The sequence below is a fragment of the Triturus cristatus genome, chromosome 4_1, assembly GCF_964204655.1.
Source record: "Triturus cristatus chromosome 4_1, aTriCri1.1, whole genome shotgun sequence".
Taxonomy (NCBI): domain Eukaryota; kingdom Metazoa; phylum Chordata; class Amphibia; order Caudata; family Salamandridae; genus Triturus; species Triturus cristatus.
In genome coordinates this window covers 405,226,007-405,242,487 of record NC_140585.1, presented here as the reverse complement: position 1 = coordinate 405,242,487, position 16,481 = coordinate 405,226,007, and the positions used below count along the sequence as shown (strand labels likewise).

General features: G+C 41.2%; 1 protein-coding gene across 4 annotated transcripts in view; it reads left to right on the top strand.

Annotated features, from left to right (window-relative positions):
• The window catches only part of BEST3 (bestrophin 3), a 217,816-nt gene that overhangs the window by 90,162 nt on the left and 111,173 nt on the right, over window positions 1-16,481 (top strand). For 2 of the 4 annotated variants that reach the window (XM_085652504.1, XM_085652501.1), the window contains one exon: window positions 9,163-9,396. The exons of 1 other annotated variant lie outside the window; for it this stretch is intronic. In XM_085652504.1, coding sequence (XP_085508630.1) covers window positions 9,234-9,396 — 163 coding nt within the window. In that variant the 5' untranslated portion in view covers window positions 9,163-9,233. Of the gene's footprint in view, window positions 1-9,112; window positions 9,397-16,481 lie in introns of all 4 variants that reach the window. One more of the 4 variants, XM_085652502.1, reaches the window with a different exon arrangement.

The window sequence follows — 16,481 nt, the reverse complement described above, 5'->3', positions numbered from 1 at the left end:
TAGTTACACATTTCTGTCCCTACTCTATTCTGAAGTGGCATCCCTACTTAGCATTCTCTCCCAAGCAAGAGAATCATGAAAAAGGTGTCAGGAGTGAAACTTCCTAACAAGCCTTCACTTAGTGAGAGCTCGATCTATGATGCTCCTTCTAGCTTCCCGCCTAAACCTCATCTCCTCAACCCACGGGAGACTGTCCCTAATAAAAAAAACCACAATCGTAGAACACGCCCTTCGGCACACCTCTTCAGCCAGGTCTTCCTCCAGTAAATTTCCATCCAGAGCTGTTCATCTTCCATCGTACGTTAGCTTGACCTTGGGTCCCAGGTACCTTCCATACTAAGAGTTACAGTTGCACATTCCAATGCACTCCCCTGTGGACTTCTCACCGTATCTCAACTCCTAAAACAAAGACTTATTCTCACTAACGAGCTAAATGTCCTTGCACCTGCAACAGAAACATGGGAACGAAAAGAAAGCTTTTCGCATCTTGAAGTTTTACATTTCACTGCAACTCAAGCCTTAACCAAGAAATCCCTGTCGGCCTATAAAATATAGCTAAAATAAGAAATGAACAGGCCTTCTCTTCTACATATGCAGTTAGGCCTTGCAAATTTAAACACACTACGAAATCACATTCTAAGCATTAATTCAACATGATCATCTTGTAAATAAGCAACCTACTTTTTAATTCTAACGTGGCACACATTTAATCCATTACATTCATTTGTGAAAATGAATCATCTACATTATGCTAAATACATTCACGATAACTTGCCACGTTAAACTTCTCAAAACGTTATTACCCGTCTAACACTTCTATGTTAAATGATTATAGCAAATACATTTCTATGGCGCTTCTGAACATACATTGATTATATGCGGGTGACGACTAACGGTGAATATGATGCACCCCTACAAATCTCAGAATCGCATGGCGCTCTATCAATGTACTTCACTGAATGGGGAATGTGCCCTTCATATCATTTTAAAGTAAATTTTCATCGTTTTACCTGACGTCGTCTCTGCCTCTGGAACAACATGCACTCACATCTGTGCAGTTTAGAAGTGCCCCCTCCCTATACACAAAAACAGAAGAAACAAGCATTGGCATAGCCAATAGGTCTCGCCTTTGGGACCTTATAAGTATTTAGTTATGCAGCACAATATCCTTACTGCAACAACATTAACTGTTGCATGGCTAAAGACTTATAAGGTCCCAAAGGAGAGACCTATTGGCTATGGCAATGCTTGTTACCCATGATGACAGGCCATGCGTTCCAGTCCTGAAGAAGTATCCGTCCATTTGGAATGGGAGACCTATCTGTGTCAGGGGAATTCAAAAGTGGAAAAAGTTAAGTACTCATCACCTCGTGACTATACAACTCCTTGTCTTGGCTGGGACAGAGAAGTGCAGGGTAGGGGGTGGTAGAGACAAAACTCCGACAGAATCGCTTTAAACACAACAGTAGTATGCAAAAGGCATATCTAGTCAGTATACGTCCTTATGGCACTCGAACATAGACAATAACTACAAATACATGACTAGTGGGAGACAGAACTGGGCAAAGTCGAAAAGGATGAAGCATGGTCAATCACATGGAGGAGAGCTGCCAAAGCTCTGATATGCTTCCAGCTCAGAGTTCACAGAAGATTCTATTCTGCTTGTATTTCGCTCCTCGTGGGTTGATAATCAATAATATGATTTACATCAAAAATCACAATAGACGAAGGGGTTAAACGTGATGTCAGAAAGACAAGTTAGCCTCACACATCGGACATTAGGTAGAAAAACATTTTTATGCATTTACAATGAAGGAGCACATTAAAAATGCAAAAACAATCTCATAATACACAATCAAAACAAATAACAATCTTAATAGCACAGACAAAAAACAGTCTTAATACACAATTATAAAGAGTGTCCCAATGAAACCAGTGAATGAACCAAAACAAGGAAAAATATCAAAAAATACAACATACAACGGTTTCAATCTGTCATTACAAAGGCGATCAAAAGAAAAGATGAAATAATAAATAACACTTGATCATTTTAAGTGTCAGAATTTTTTTTTTGATTCGCCTGTCTCGTCAACGGCGTTTCGACCCTGTCTGAAATAAAGGGTCTCTTCAGGACAATCTAATGTGGGAACACCTAGAAGTTAAATAAAAATACTGTCAGAATAAAGTGCTCTATGTTATTGCAAAAAGGTATTAGAGCAGTGATGTTTAGACTATCTACCTGATCGGCAAGCGTTTCGAGTAATATGAATATGTGGTGTCACCGTGCTCAATGTGAAAAAAAATAACTCACGAGGCGCCCAGGCTGGGTGCTGTAGACATAAAGACATTGTTAATACTGGACATAGAGTGTAAGAGTACACAATATTACCCGTGTGTACCTTTGTGACTTACCCCTATGAGGGACGACTCAACTGGAAGCCGATATTCAATAATTTTAGTCTAGTTCTTGTAAACAGACTCGGCGTAATGATCAATTCGTTTGCGGGACAAAAACGAAGCCTCACGATACGGACTGCATGGTAGCTGTCATTTAATTTCGTGGGTTTCAATAAGCTGTTTCAAAATTAAAAGAAAAAAGGCAAAGGTCTCAAAAAATAATTTCCATCTAAAAACATATATTGGGAGTATTAGAAAACCGCCCTTACCTATCTCTGACTATTGTAAGTGTATAAATTCACCGCGTTACGCTTCAGCAGGGGAACAATCTCCAATCTGCATGGTACAATCACAGCGATTGGTGGGGAATGAACTATATTTAAAGATGATTGGATGTAAGGCAGCCAATGGGAATGCCGCATATACGTTAGCGACATGAGATAGAGCTTGGCGGGTCAGTAAGCAGCTGGAGTGAGCGCGCACGATTGAATTCGAACTTTATCAATACACTTCAACCAATGGTACAAAATCTTTTTAGCCTGGTCTACGGGGACAGACAAAAAAATAGTAAGAATAAAAATAAAAAGAAGAAAGAACCCACACTCAAATCATGTGCTAATGCCGAAAGCTATATGATCTGCTGCAAAAGCCTAGAACAAAAAAACGAGGAAAACGTTAAGTTAAAGTTGTAATAAAACCTTGCCATTCTTCAGCCAAATTTAATCCTTGTCTGATAGAATTAGTCCGTTCTATCCAGCGACATTCCAGTCTTTGAAGTGTCTGTGATATATCACCGCCTCTGCTTGAGGCTACCATTTTATCTATCACTTGCCAGCGGATGTCACTTGCTGTGTTTTTTGCTTAGGAAGCCTTCTTCTAGGCCCTCTCTTGTTACCCTCAGTATCTCCTCTTTGATTCCAAATAGTGGATTGTTCACCAATTTCTTGTAATGTTTTTTTTCACTTATTTGTTTCTTAATTTCAATGTCGTAGTCTACTCTGTTCTGAACAACAATCCCACCCCCTTTATCCGCAGGTTTCAGTACAATTAAATTGTCACTTTTAAGTCCTCCGGGCCGTCCTATATTGTCAGGATGTGGTTCAATTCTTGAGCCCATCGGTCAGTATATAGACTTCTTTATCAAAGACTATGTCCCTCTACAAGAAACTTATGTTAGAGATTCTATGCATATGATCAATCTCTTGGAGGATAAACCATATGATGTCACAGTAAATAAGCTAGCGACTTTAGATATCACCTCGCTATACACTAATATACCCCAACAAGAGTGTATACAAGTAATCCAGGACCTATTAGAGACAAGACCCAAACCCAATCAGGTCCCCACTTCTTTCATCATTACACTTCTAAGGATTGCATTAACACACAACTACTTTGTGTCAGACGGTGAATACTACAGACAGTGCTCCGGTACCAGTATGGGGGCAATTTTTGCTCCAAATTTGGCGAATATTTTTATGGACCACCTCGAACATAAATTTGTCCTCAATGATACCAATATATACCATTCCAAGATCACCAGTTGGAAAAGGTATATAGACGATATTTTTCTGATTTGGTCTGATACTATTCCTGAGTTCAACAATTTTGTTTTATATTTAAACACTGTTCAAACACATTTGAAGTTCACATCCACCATACATGAATCCAGTATTGTCTTTTTAGATTTGAACATATTACATGAAGGTGGAAAACTGTACACTGCATTACACAGAAAATCCACAGAACGTTACTTGCTTACAATAGTCACCACTCACATGCATTAAGAGATGGCCTACCCCATGGGCAATTCTTGCGACTACGTCGAAATTGTACTAAAAAAGAAGATTACATGAGAGAGGCAAATATTCTGAGAGAAAAATTGCTATTGAGGGGGTACCCAAAGAAGTTGGTAAAGAATTCTTTGAAAAGAGCTTGGTTTTGTCCAAGAGAAACATTACTTACCCCAAAAGCCAAATCCTCAGTGAACAAGCTTATTTGTGTCACTACATTTGGTATACACACTAATGCAATTCGCAAGCTAATCACAAAAAACTGGCATATTATCAAAAGTATTGACTCTGAATTGGATGTCCCTATGTTTGCCTTTAAAAGGGGCAAGAACATTAAGGATCATCTAGTAAGATCATCAGTGGAAAATCCAGTACAAATGACGAGGTCATTGGAATCAGTCTGGGGTTTACCCGACTTGAATGGGCATTTTAAATGCGGCAACTGTGTGGCTTGCGAATTCACGGTCAATACAAAAAAATCTGAACACGGCAAAGTAGAACAGCAATTAAATTTTTTTTCAAACTGTAATACAAAGAATGTAGTTTATTGTATATTTTGTCTATGTGGACTACCCTACATTGGCCAAACACAACAGACTGTGAAAGCGCGGGTAGGACAGCATCGAAGCAGGATCAGGAATTCGGTCCTTAATGCACCGCTAGTCAATCACTTTATAGAGAAAGGCCACACAGCAAGTGACATCCGCTGGCAAGTGATAGATAAAGTGGTAGCCTCAAGCAGAGGCGGTGATATATCACAGACACTTCAAAGACTGGAATGTCGCTGGATAGAACGGACTAATTCTATCAGACAAGGATTAAATTCGGCTGAAGAATGGCGAGGTTTTATTACAACTTTAACTTTACGTTTTCCTCGTTTTTTTGTTCTAGGCTTTTGCAGCTGATCATATAGCTTTCGGCATTAGCACATGATTTGCTATATGGCCATTAATATTGGGCAAAGAAACAATGGAACAAGCATTTTGGCTGTAAATGGAAGAATGCACATACATATGAATCAGGATTGTAAATAATACGTTTTTTGCTGTGTTGAACTGATATAATGTCCGGAAAGAGCTAATGATAGATCGGCTGTACTTAGATTAATATGTAATCATGTAGAATATACAATGGTCTATTACACAGACAACAGTTGATGTTTTGCTACAGGTTGTATCAAAAAGATCCTGGTATTTGCAGGCAATGACAGGAATCATTCTGTGTAGAATGTTATTGATGTACTATTAGATCTTGTACAGAATATATATTATATTTGTGTTTATTCTTCACGAATTTAACATTATTGACAAGGATTTCCTTGTTTAAAATGCAATTGTTGACCACTTTCATATTTTGTCTGTAGCGCACATTCTTGCTCTGTTTTTTCTATATTTGAGTGTGGGTTCTTTCTTCTTTTTATTTTTATTCTTACTATTTTTTTGTCTGTCCCCGTAGACCAGGCTAAAAAGATTTTGTACCATTGGTTGAAGTGTATTGATAAAGTTCGAATTCAATCGTGCGCGCTCACTCCAGCTGCTTACTGACCCGCCAAGCTCTATCTCATGTCGCTAACGTATATGCGGCATTCCCATTGGCTGCCTTACATCCAATCATCTTTAAATATAGTTCATTCCCCACCAATCGCTGTGATTGTACCATGCAGATTGGAGATCGTTCCCCTGCTGAAGCATAACACGGTGAATTTATACACTTACAATAGTCAGAGATAGCTAAGGGTGGTTTTCTAATACTCCCAATATATGTTTTTAGATGGAAATTATTTTTTGAGACCTTTGCCTTTTTTCTTTTAATTTTGAAACAGCGTATTGAAACCCACAAAATTAAATGACAGCTACCATGCAGTCCGTATCGTGAGGCTTCGTTTTTGTCCCGCAAACAAATTGATCATTACGCCGAGTCTGTTTACAAGAACTAGACTAAAATTATTGAATATCGGCTTCCAGTTGAGTCGTCCCTCATAGGGGTAAGTCACAAAGGTACACACGGGTAATATTGTGTACTCTTACACTCTATGTCCAGTATTAACAATGTCTTTATGTCTACAGCACCCAGCCTGGGCACCTCGTGAGTTATTTTTTTTCACATTGAGCACGGTGACACCACATATTCATATTACTCGAAACGCTTGCCGATCAGGTAGATAGTCTAAACATCACTGCTCTAATACCTTTTTGCAATAACATAGAGCACTTTATTCTGACAGTATTTTTATTTAACTTCTAGGTGTTCCCACATTAGATTGTCCTGAAGAGACCCTTTATTTCAGACAGGGTCGAAACGCCGTTGACGAGACAGGCGAATCAAAAAAAAAATTCTGACACTTAAAATGATCAAGTGTTATTTATTATTTCATCTTTTCTTTTGATCGCCTTTGTAATAACAGATTGAAACCGTTGTATGTTGTATTTTCTGATATTATTCCTTGTTTTGGTTCATTCACTGGTTTCATTGGGACACTCTTTATAATTGTGTATTAAGACTGTTTTTTGTCTGTGCTATTAAGATTGTTATTTGTTTTGATTGTGTATTATGAGATTGTTTTTGCATTTTTAATGTGCTCCTTCATTGTAAATGCATAAAAATGTTTTTCTACCTAATGTCCGATGTGTGAGGCTAACTTTTCTTTCTGACGTCACGTTTAACCCCTTCGTCTATTGTGATTTTTGATGTAAATCATATTATTGATTATCAACCCACGTGAGCCATTGTTTCCTTTCATAAATTATCACCCAGGCTCCATGTGAGTAAGGTTTCCTTGTTCCCTGGTTAGTGTATTTCGCTCCTGACAAACTGAGTGCAATGTCTGGCACTTCTAAGCAGTGCTGCGGAGATGTGAAGACTTGTGTGCCATGATACATAAAGATGTGGAGGCATTGCTACCATATCCAAACGGAGTGGAATATGACACTGGCCACCATCAAGATTTAACAGGTATGTCCCTTGCCCTTTAGTTCTATTACTAGGTCACCCAGCAGAGGAATGTCACTATCCCCTTGCAACAACCATGTGAAAACGGATCCCACATATGCCTTTGTCCTTGAGGCTCTCTCTTGATCAGTTCTACAAGTCACATTCTACCTCGGAGTCTGTGATGGTGCAAAACTGAGCAATAATTATGTTCACCGTGAAAAGCTGACAGCGAAGATCCGCAACACTCTTATTAGGTTTGAGCGGGCGGCGGCTCGTTTCATGTCACATGTGAGGGTTGACCAAAGCCCTGATGCAGCTGCCTGGATTGCCCCAGACGTAACAAAATGTTCTATTATAGTGATAAGGTTTCCTACATAAGTTAACGATATCATACTCCACACACAGTGCACATGAACATCGTACATGCCATACTGTTTACAGTTGTGCCATCTCATTTTCTTGTTGTGACTGTGTACAGATTATTTAGTGAGCTTTGCTACATTGTAATGAAACGACTCAATAAAGTAGTTAAAATTTTTTCAAGCAAAAGGTTGTAAGGTGGAATTAGTTCGATGGACTAGGTAAGTAAGCCATTCAAATACGCTTGGAGCTACTCCCGCGGTTCGATGGCCAGACAGCTCGAGTATTTGTGAGCAAGAAACTCAGTCAAGAAATCCTTAACCCTTCCACTGCCCTTTCCCATGGAAAAGAGAAATGAGCGAACGAAGGAAGAATAGGACTCAATGTGGTAAAAGAGGGCCTAGGAGCGGAGGATAAAAAGCATCCCTGAGCCTCCTGTCTCACAGCACGGAATAAAAGAGTGAAGCCTCTATGCAAACACAGAACTAGTGTTTCTAGAGTGTTTCAAACAACCCACATATCACCAGTTCATCACTGGGTGACTGATAAATGGCATAAACAAGTCCCAAAGGCGTGGCCAGATTCCTTATGCTATTTTTAACAGCAAGCATCTATTACATGTATTATATTACAGATACTTTTTGCACCAGCTGACACACTTTTCAGGCAGAACCCCAACCGGTTTGATCTGCGTCAGCAGCCTCAATCCAGTCAGTGCTACACAAATCAAGACGTCAATCCGCGCGCGCCGCAGGAAAAAACAAGCACTCCCAGCACCACAGGCCAACGTATGCATACACTGTATACACTGTGTGCAGTTACTTTAAACCCAATGGACCTAATTCATAAAGACGTTTGCCCGAGTTAGTCTCACTTGCAGGTTATTCTATTTACAAAATGTGTAAATTCTTTCAATCGTGCCCAATAAAACCCCAAGACCATTCAATATCGGTGCTTAGTTTGAAAACAAGCGCGCGCCTCTCGCTGAAGGGGGAAAAAAAGATGAGGAAAGGAGGAGGCAGCAGGGGGAGGGGAGAGAGGAGGGGGCCTGCGCCTGTTTCCCTTGCAGGAGCGAGCAGGAACCATATGTTTGTAATTAACACATGCTTTGAAAGCTCGCTCACGCAAGGGAATCGCCAGACGTGCATGCATTGCATTCAAAGCAATGCAATGCGTGTACATTTTTGGCAGCAAAGCTGAAGCGATTGCTAAAGGTCTTTTCCTATGCAGTGAATGCGCGCTGCATAGGCGAGACCTAAAAAAGGTACATTGCAGCAGCGAAAACAGTAAAAATAAAAAGCAAAGCAAAACAGTTTAGACTAGAGCACAGGGGGCCCGATTCAAAGAAGTCCTTTGTATTCTCTGCATGGCTGACTTTTCGAATGTATTCCCCATTCCAGCTGCCAAACTCCTGCTGATTCTGTAAAGGTGTGGTAGAATCTTGCTCAATCGTAATACCGGGGACGGTATTACCATCCAATATTACCAGACCACTCATGATGGGGACTTTACCGGGTAACCAACTAATGATGTGAAACCAAACTTGACGCATTTCCCTCCAGTGCTTTTATGTAGCCGCAATGCTTGCACGTACAAGTATTGATTTCGGACCTTTAACTTTCTGTCCATAGATACATTGAGGTCCGTGGAAGCTTCATTCTTCTTACTGATTATCCTGCAGGCTTCTACGTGACGCTGGTCGTGAACCGGTGGTGGAATCAGTTTGTGAACCTTCCATGGCCGGACAGGTTGATGTTCCTGATTTCCAGCAATGTTCATGGCAGGGATGAGTACGGACGCCTACTCAGGAGGACACTGATGCGTTACGTGAACCTGACATCAGTGTTGATATTCCGCTCCGTCAGCACGGCTGTGTACAAAAGATTTCCAACCTTCGACCATGTTGTAGAAGCAGGTACTTTTTAATTTTGTCAGATTACTCAGTTGGCTGTAAAGAGCTATGTATTTCTGAATTTCATGTCAAATATTGCTCCATTTGTTAATTTGTTTCTTTTAATTTTATTTATAATATTTGTAAGAAGCACATTACAAATGTAATTATCTCTAGGCATCAGAACTGATTAAATATCAATCTAACATACAAACTAGATATGCAACTATACTCAAACCAGTTCTCCTGTAGTATGCAAACAGAATCATTTTCTCTGGTGAAAAGTTCAGGTTTGAAGAAAACTGTTGATTTACAGAAACCCATCAGTGTTAGATTTTCTTTGAATTTTGAGGGCAAGGAATTCAGGATCCTGGGTTCTAGTACTGCATGTCTTCCTTCGATCTAAGCTTTGTTTGATGCCAGGATTGCCTCCTTTGAGATTACAAATTGGAACATGTGTTGGTATTTTGTTTTGGAGGTCTACTGGTGCCATCCATCTGGATATTTGAATAGACATAGGGAGATAGGTAGTCAATATCAAAAAATTATCCCTGGCATGATTTGTCAAACCTTCCTTCTTTTAATACCATTCTAGCTGCTATGGTTTGTATGTGTTGTAATCAGGCAGTTTGGTCAAGGATAAGGCTAACCAATAGGAGAGCAGTTTTTAACCTTTTGACTTCTGGAGACCCTCACACTGAATCACTACGGAAGCCTACGAATTGAACCTCTCAAAGCATTTATTATTTACTGTTCCTTGCAAAGAGCACCCCATAATGCCCTGCAAATGCTTTTTGAACATATTTTAATGGCCTGCGAATGCTTTTTGTACATATTTTTTCAGCCTGGTGGTGGCCTTAGAATAAGCTGGGGCACCACCAAGCATTTTATTAATGCTGGGGGTGGGGCTGCAGGGAGTGCAGCAGCCCCCAGCAACTTAAAAAAACAGTAAGTCTCCATGGTCATTAAATTCATGCCCCTAGGAGAGCTTACCATATTTCTTTTAAGCACCACTGACTGCCCCTCTGTGCTCTTCATCTTGAGTGCAGAGCCCCCTTGTGGTCGGTTCTGTGGCTGCACTTTTGTAGCTTGAAAATATTAAAAAAAAGACTGAAAAATGATTTGATTTTTTAAAAATTAAGTTTTATTACATTTAATAATGACAATTACTTTTATTAAGCATTTATCTGTCTGAATTAATGAAATATGCATCTCATTATAATTTTTTGGCCTTTTCTGACAAACACCCACTAAGAAGGGGGACCCCTGAGATATGGTAATGGCAGGTAAAGCAGGGAAAATAAGGAAAACCAAAGAAAAGAAGTACCTGCCAGGATAATTCAAAAAGGCCCTATAGAGGGTCCAAAGGTTAGTAATCACAAACCATAGGCAAACCAGGACACAATTCAACTAGACTGAAGTGTCATTGAATCACACAAGTTTATTAATTTTTCAGTGTGATCAACATCATAACATAAGAATAATAAGAAAACATTTCAAGGTTCATGTAAATGTAATGGCCCAGTCCCACACATCTCATTCACAAACCACAATCATACTAACACACATTCCACAATAGCATCATCTTATTAGCAACAACACATAGATTTGGTTCACAGAAATAAAAATACATAGAAATCATAGAATTGCCATCAGATGGTTGGATAACAATTTGGCAGTTCACATTCACAGAGTATGGGTAGTGAAGTTTCAGCAACCCAATGGTCTAAAAAACGCCAACGCGCGTTTCGGTGTCAGGCCGCAGCCGGGGCTACACCTTCATCAGGGCGAGGGTAGACAAGTCGTGTGGGACAGACACACCTATAATCAAAAAAAGAAGTATATACTCATTCAGAATGCAAAACAAATTGAAATCAGAACAACAAAACAGTTCTCAAGAAAGGTTGACAACTTTCTAGATTATAATAATTTTTGGGGGGCTATATATATGTATATATATATATATATATATATATATATTTTTTTTAAAATATATATAGAGAATTGTCACTTGAGGTTTGCCAAGATAGTGGTATTAAATTAAAAGAAGAATATAACAATAAAAAATTGGAATAGAGCGCAAAAACAAAATAGAAAAGGGGAAAGATTATTGATGTAAAAGGAAGAAAACATTAAGGGTATTCTCCAAGTGCTAGGGATATAGAGCAGAGGGTGCATAAAGCTAAAAACCAAAAAACTCGTCAAAGCGACATAGGTCACCAGGAAAATGAAGGAAAGAAAAAGTAAGAAAATGGTACCAGATGCCCAGTAGGCGCGTTTGTCGTTTTTTAGACCATTGGGTTGCTGAAACTTCACTACCCATACTCTGTGAATGTGAACTGCCAAATTGTTATCCAACCATCTGATGGCAATTCTATGATTTCTATGTATTTTTATTTCTGTGAACCGAATCTATGTGCTGTTGCTAATAAGATGATGCTATTGTGGAATGTGTGTTAGTATGATTGTGGTTTGTGAATGAGATGTGTGGGACTGGGCCATTACATTTACGTGAATCTTGAAATGTTTTCTTATTATTCTTATGTTATGATGTTGATCACACTGAAAAATTAATAAACTTGTGTGATTCAATGACACTTCAGTCTAGTTGAATTGTGTCCTGGTTTGCCTATGGTTTGTGGTTACTAACCTTTGGACCCTCTATAGGGCCTTTTTGAATTATCCTGGCAGGTACTTCTTTTCTTTGGCTTTTCTGACAAACACAACACATTTTCTTTATATATGTTGATATTCTGACCCCTTCATAAAACCAATAGGCTTACTTTATATTTATTGTGGTTCTGACCCTTTGACAAAGTCAGTAGCTCTGCCTTACTGAAACTGTCACTCTTTATGTTCAGCCATGCGTGCCTGCAGGAGGTTGGGCGCCAGGCCCTGCTCCCAACCCTCTACTGCTCATGACTTGTGCACAACGGCGTGGTTAGGCACCAGCGGGTGTTGATCACAGTGCCTGGCCTGTGGCCAACCGCACATGGTCACACATGCAAGGGATTTGTAACAGGCCCTGCACCCACCCCACACGGGGGCATGGCTGAAGGCCTTGTGCATCGTGAATTTGGTTTCCCATGATGGGATGGCCAAAGGGCTTGGCCTCAGGCCAGGCCCTGCAGCCAACCCTAAGCCGGGCACGTTGCCTTGGGTTGCCCTTGACTGTGAGTGGTTGACTGCCTGTGGTCCGGGGGTGAAAGGAGGCACTATGTCCAACCCCAAGCTATGCATGGCTGGAGGAAGTGAGCAGTGTGGTGTTGGCTGCCTGACCGTGCTTTATTTGACAGTACAGAAGATAGACGGTCCAGTGGGACAATTTTAAACAACACAAATATTTATGCAACAGCATCAATTCAGTTACTTATACTTTGAACTTCTGCTCAATATTGTTTATTCATATTGAACATCAATCAGAATGTTCAAATCCAGCAAACATCTGGGACATATGTACACAATAGTTCCCCGAATGTGTAGAGGGGAGAAAGGGAAGACTTGCGTGTAAAGTGAGGGTTAAATGGGAGAAGAGAGGGAGTGACAATATATGCATCAACAATATTATTTACAAAGAAAAAGTTTGTCCAACATGACAATTATATACAAACTATCAGCCATTATGTTGCTAAATAGGCATAGTGAAAAAGCACTGTTGACCACACTGACATAGAAAATGTCGACGTTTCGACCCCAGCCACATGTAAGTGACCTTGAACCTTACAAGGGGGTCTTCCTCAGATTGTAAAGGGGCACCTGAGAATTTAACAAAGGAAATTACTTAGAATTTATTATATTTTATAATGCACGCACTAGGTATAAAAAGGGAAAACTAGATTACCGTGAACCACCAATGGCTGGGTGGTCGAAATGATAATAGTGGGCCCGTGGGCTCCTAGTTCAGAGAACGAACGGATGGCAACCTAAACAAGCATTGGCATAGCCAATAGGTCTCGCTTTTGGGACCTTATAAGTATTTAGTTATGCAGCACAATATCCTTGGTGCAACAACATTAACTGTTGCATGGTTAAGCACTTATAAGGCCCCAAAGGTGAGACTTATTGGCTATGCCAATGCTTGTTTTTATAGTACAGGCCTGTGATGGACGGGACAGCCACATGGCATGCTTGACAGGGAAAATAATGAAGTTTCCCGTAAGTAATAGTTTTAATTATCATCTGGACATTTGAAAACAGTAAGGAAGAGGACATGAATGAGTGGCAGAGGGGACAGTGGCTCTTTTGAGATCATTAAGGTCTGGAATGTTTTAGACTCCAGACTGTGAAAAGGAATAATTTCTATACGCACAAGAAGTACTGTCTTTGCAATTTGAATATATTTGACCTAAGTGCACATGCAGGCACTAATAGTTAGGTTTAACTAGAGTAAAAATAACCACACTAGAGAAACAGATATAGATTTCACATTACGATCTGTCGTCATTTATATATGGTAGCAATTCCCCTTAAACAAAGAGTAAGTGTGCAGGCCCCTGGTTCGGTAAGTGCCTTCTCTTGGGCAAAGGACGCAATTTCACAATTTATTTAAACAGGGCCAGAGATCTGGCAGTCTGTGTGTAGGTGTGGTGATGTTGCATGTTGCGAACGATATTCAGTTGGAGTAATGAAATTTAGGTTTTTTGTTTCTTGGGCAGGATTTACAAGCGTGGTTTGGTATCAAGGGCCAAGAGAATAGAAATGTCCGATGCCAATGGACACACTGTGAATGCTGTGAATGATAAACTTCGGAGCAGGTGTTGCTATGCTGTACAGAAATAGGACAGAGGGGAACGTAGAGGAGATCCAGTGATGTGGTAATTGGGTTGTGGACATAGTTAACATGGAATGACCCTTTTAAGGTCAAAAGATGAGCCCATTACCCCACCGCCTCGCATATTTCAGTGAATTGTTAAAGCTGTATTGACAAAAACACGCCATCCCTGAGTGGACGATATGATAAGGCTTTCAGAATAAAATAATGCAGAGAGAGCTGTCTTTTGCATGAAGCAATTACGTCTGTCTGCTCCGATAATCCAAAATTCCCAGTCTTTCAGAAAGGAAAATTATTCCAGAAACTTTCAGTAGGTGGCATTTCAAGGCTTAGATGAATTTTCAGTCGCCATTTATGCAGCAGCAAGGGAGTCTGAAGCCAGTTTATACCTCGGCACTCAGAGCGAATCTGGACGGGTGATAAGAGGCAGGCTGGGAAAGTAGAAACAGAAAGCAGGGCCCTGACACCGAAGGAGAGAGAGGAAGTAAGAGAGGGAGAGAGAGAAGGGAAGAGCGAGAACCTAGAGTGGGAGGAACAGAGACAAAGACGGGGAAGCAAAAAGAGAGGGCGGCTGAACGTCCGACTGCAGAGCCGAGCGTTAGAGGGAGCGAGCCAGAAAGAAGCAGCAACAGTCGCACGGACGAGCAGCAGCAACCACAGATACCCATCAACCACAGGGGCTCACCCACTTACAAGCGTCCTCCATTACAACAGCAGCACAACAGTGACTATGACCGGAATAAACTGATTCTGCTACACACAAGTTGCTTCACTCGCTCTAAAAAAAAGAAAGCCGCTCACTTTCTGTAGGGTGATCAAAGCGCGTCTCCGCCACGTCTTCAACTGACAACTGGGGCACCATGACTTCCTGGAGAAGAGCGCGTGCAGCAGCATAACCGCACTGCACGTCTGGAGCCCCTTCCCGGCAGTGCAGATCACCTTTAGAAAACAAGCCCAGGAGTTGTGTGCGTGCGCACGCGCCCCAAAAAAATTATGGCGCGCGCGCACACAATGGCAAAAGTGGAAGCAGGCTGGCGAGTGGCAAATGGCAGTTTTGCTCGTCGCACGCGCTTGTGCACGTAACAGCAAGCTGGTGGCCGCCAAAAGTCTGTGGGTAGCACTTACAGAAGTCAGTTACTAAATGTCTCGCCAGTGCAGCGCATGCGCTGGCTCAGGCGAGACCTAAAAAGAGGGTTGAGCGCCATCAGTTTAAAAAATAAAAATAAATAATACTGAGTTATATTGGTGTATACAAAGCAAATCGCACAGTTGTTACGGACTTACTTCTTATAGGATTAATTTCAATTTCAATTACGTTCCTTTCAAACACAAGGGCCAAGATAAATCCTAGGGATCCGAATTACTGTGAAGAGTAATAAACAAACAGGGGACCAAAGATATACCACCACTCTTTTTTTTTTTTTTTTTTTTAACTTTATTGTGCAAAATAGTGTCATTACAAATATGAGCCTACAACCACCAGGGCCGGCCGCTAGTATATGCATGCCAATTGCGTGACGTCACGAAGCAGCGACTGATCCCCAGAGGCTCAGCAGGGTTACAGGAGATATTCTCGGCAACTCAGAAGCTAGGCAGGATATCAATATTTTAAATTTTGAAAAGAAAAGAACAAACAAAGAAACAATAAAACAAAACTCAAGGCGAGAAACAGTCTAGACGGTGTCGAGCGCCGATGGGGGGATCCCACCACACCAGGCAGAGAATCAGGAGGACAATAGAGATGACCACGGGTGGGGGAGGCAGCGGGGAAGTCAGAACAATCAGCCAAAAGGGTACAGTATTCCAGGAACCTCAGGATCAGGGGGACAGAGAAATGTCCGGGGTATCTACAAAAGGGGGCGTACAGATATTACCTCGGTAGGTGTTCCACTGACCCCAAATTCTACCCCACGCCCCAGGCTTGCCCCGAACCAGGTACACCATCTTCTCTCTAAACATGCACCAGTCCATATTCTCCTTTCACACTGACACGGTGGGAGGCCGTCGGGAACCCCAAAGCTGTGCAATATCCCTCTTTGCAATCATGTTCCCAAGCGCCGCCCACCGGGCCTGGGCGACGTTGTAGTCATTCGGCTCCCATAAATTCAACAAACATCGACGAGCCTCAGGCAACAGAGCGACCCCAGTGACACACTCCATTACAGCATGCACACGGTGCCAATACGCCGCAATCTCGCGGCACTCCCAAAGGATATGAAGGAAGGTGGCGCTCATTCCACAGCTGCGCTTACACAACCCGTCCAAAGAAAAACCCATCACAACCAAACGAGGACCCGTCACATAAACACGGTGAAGAATTTTGAGCTGGACGAGACGG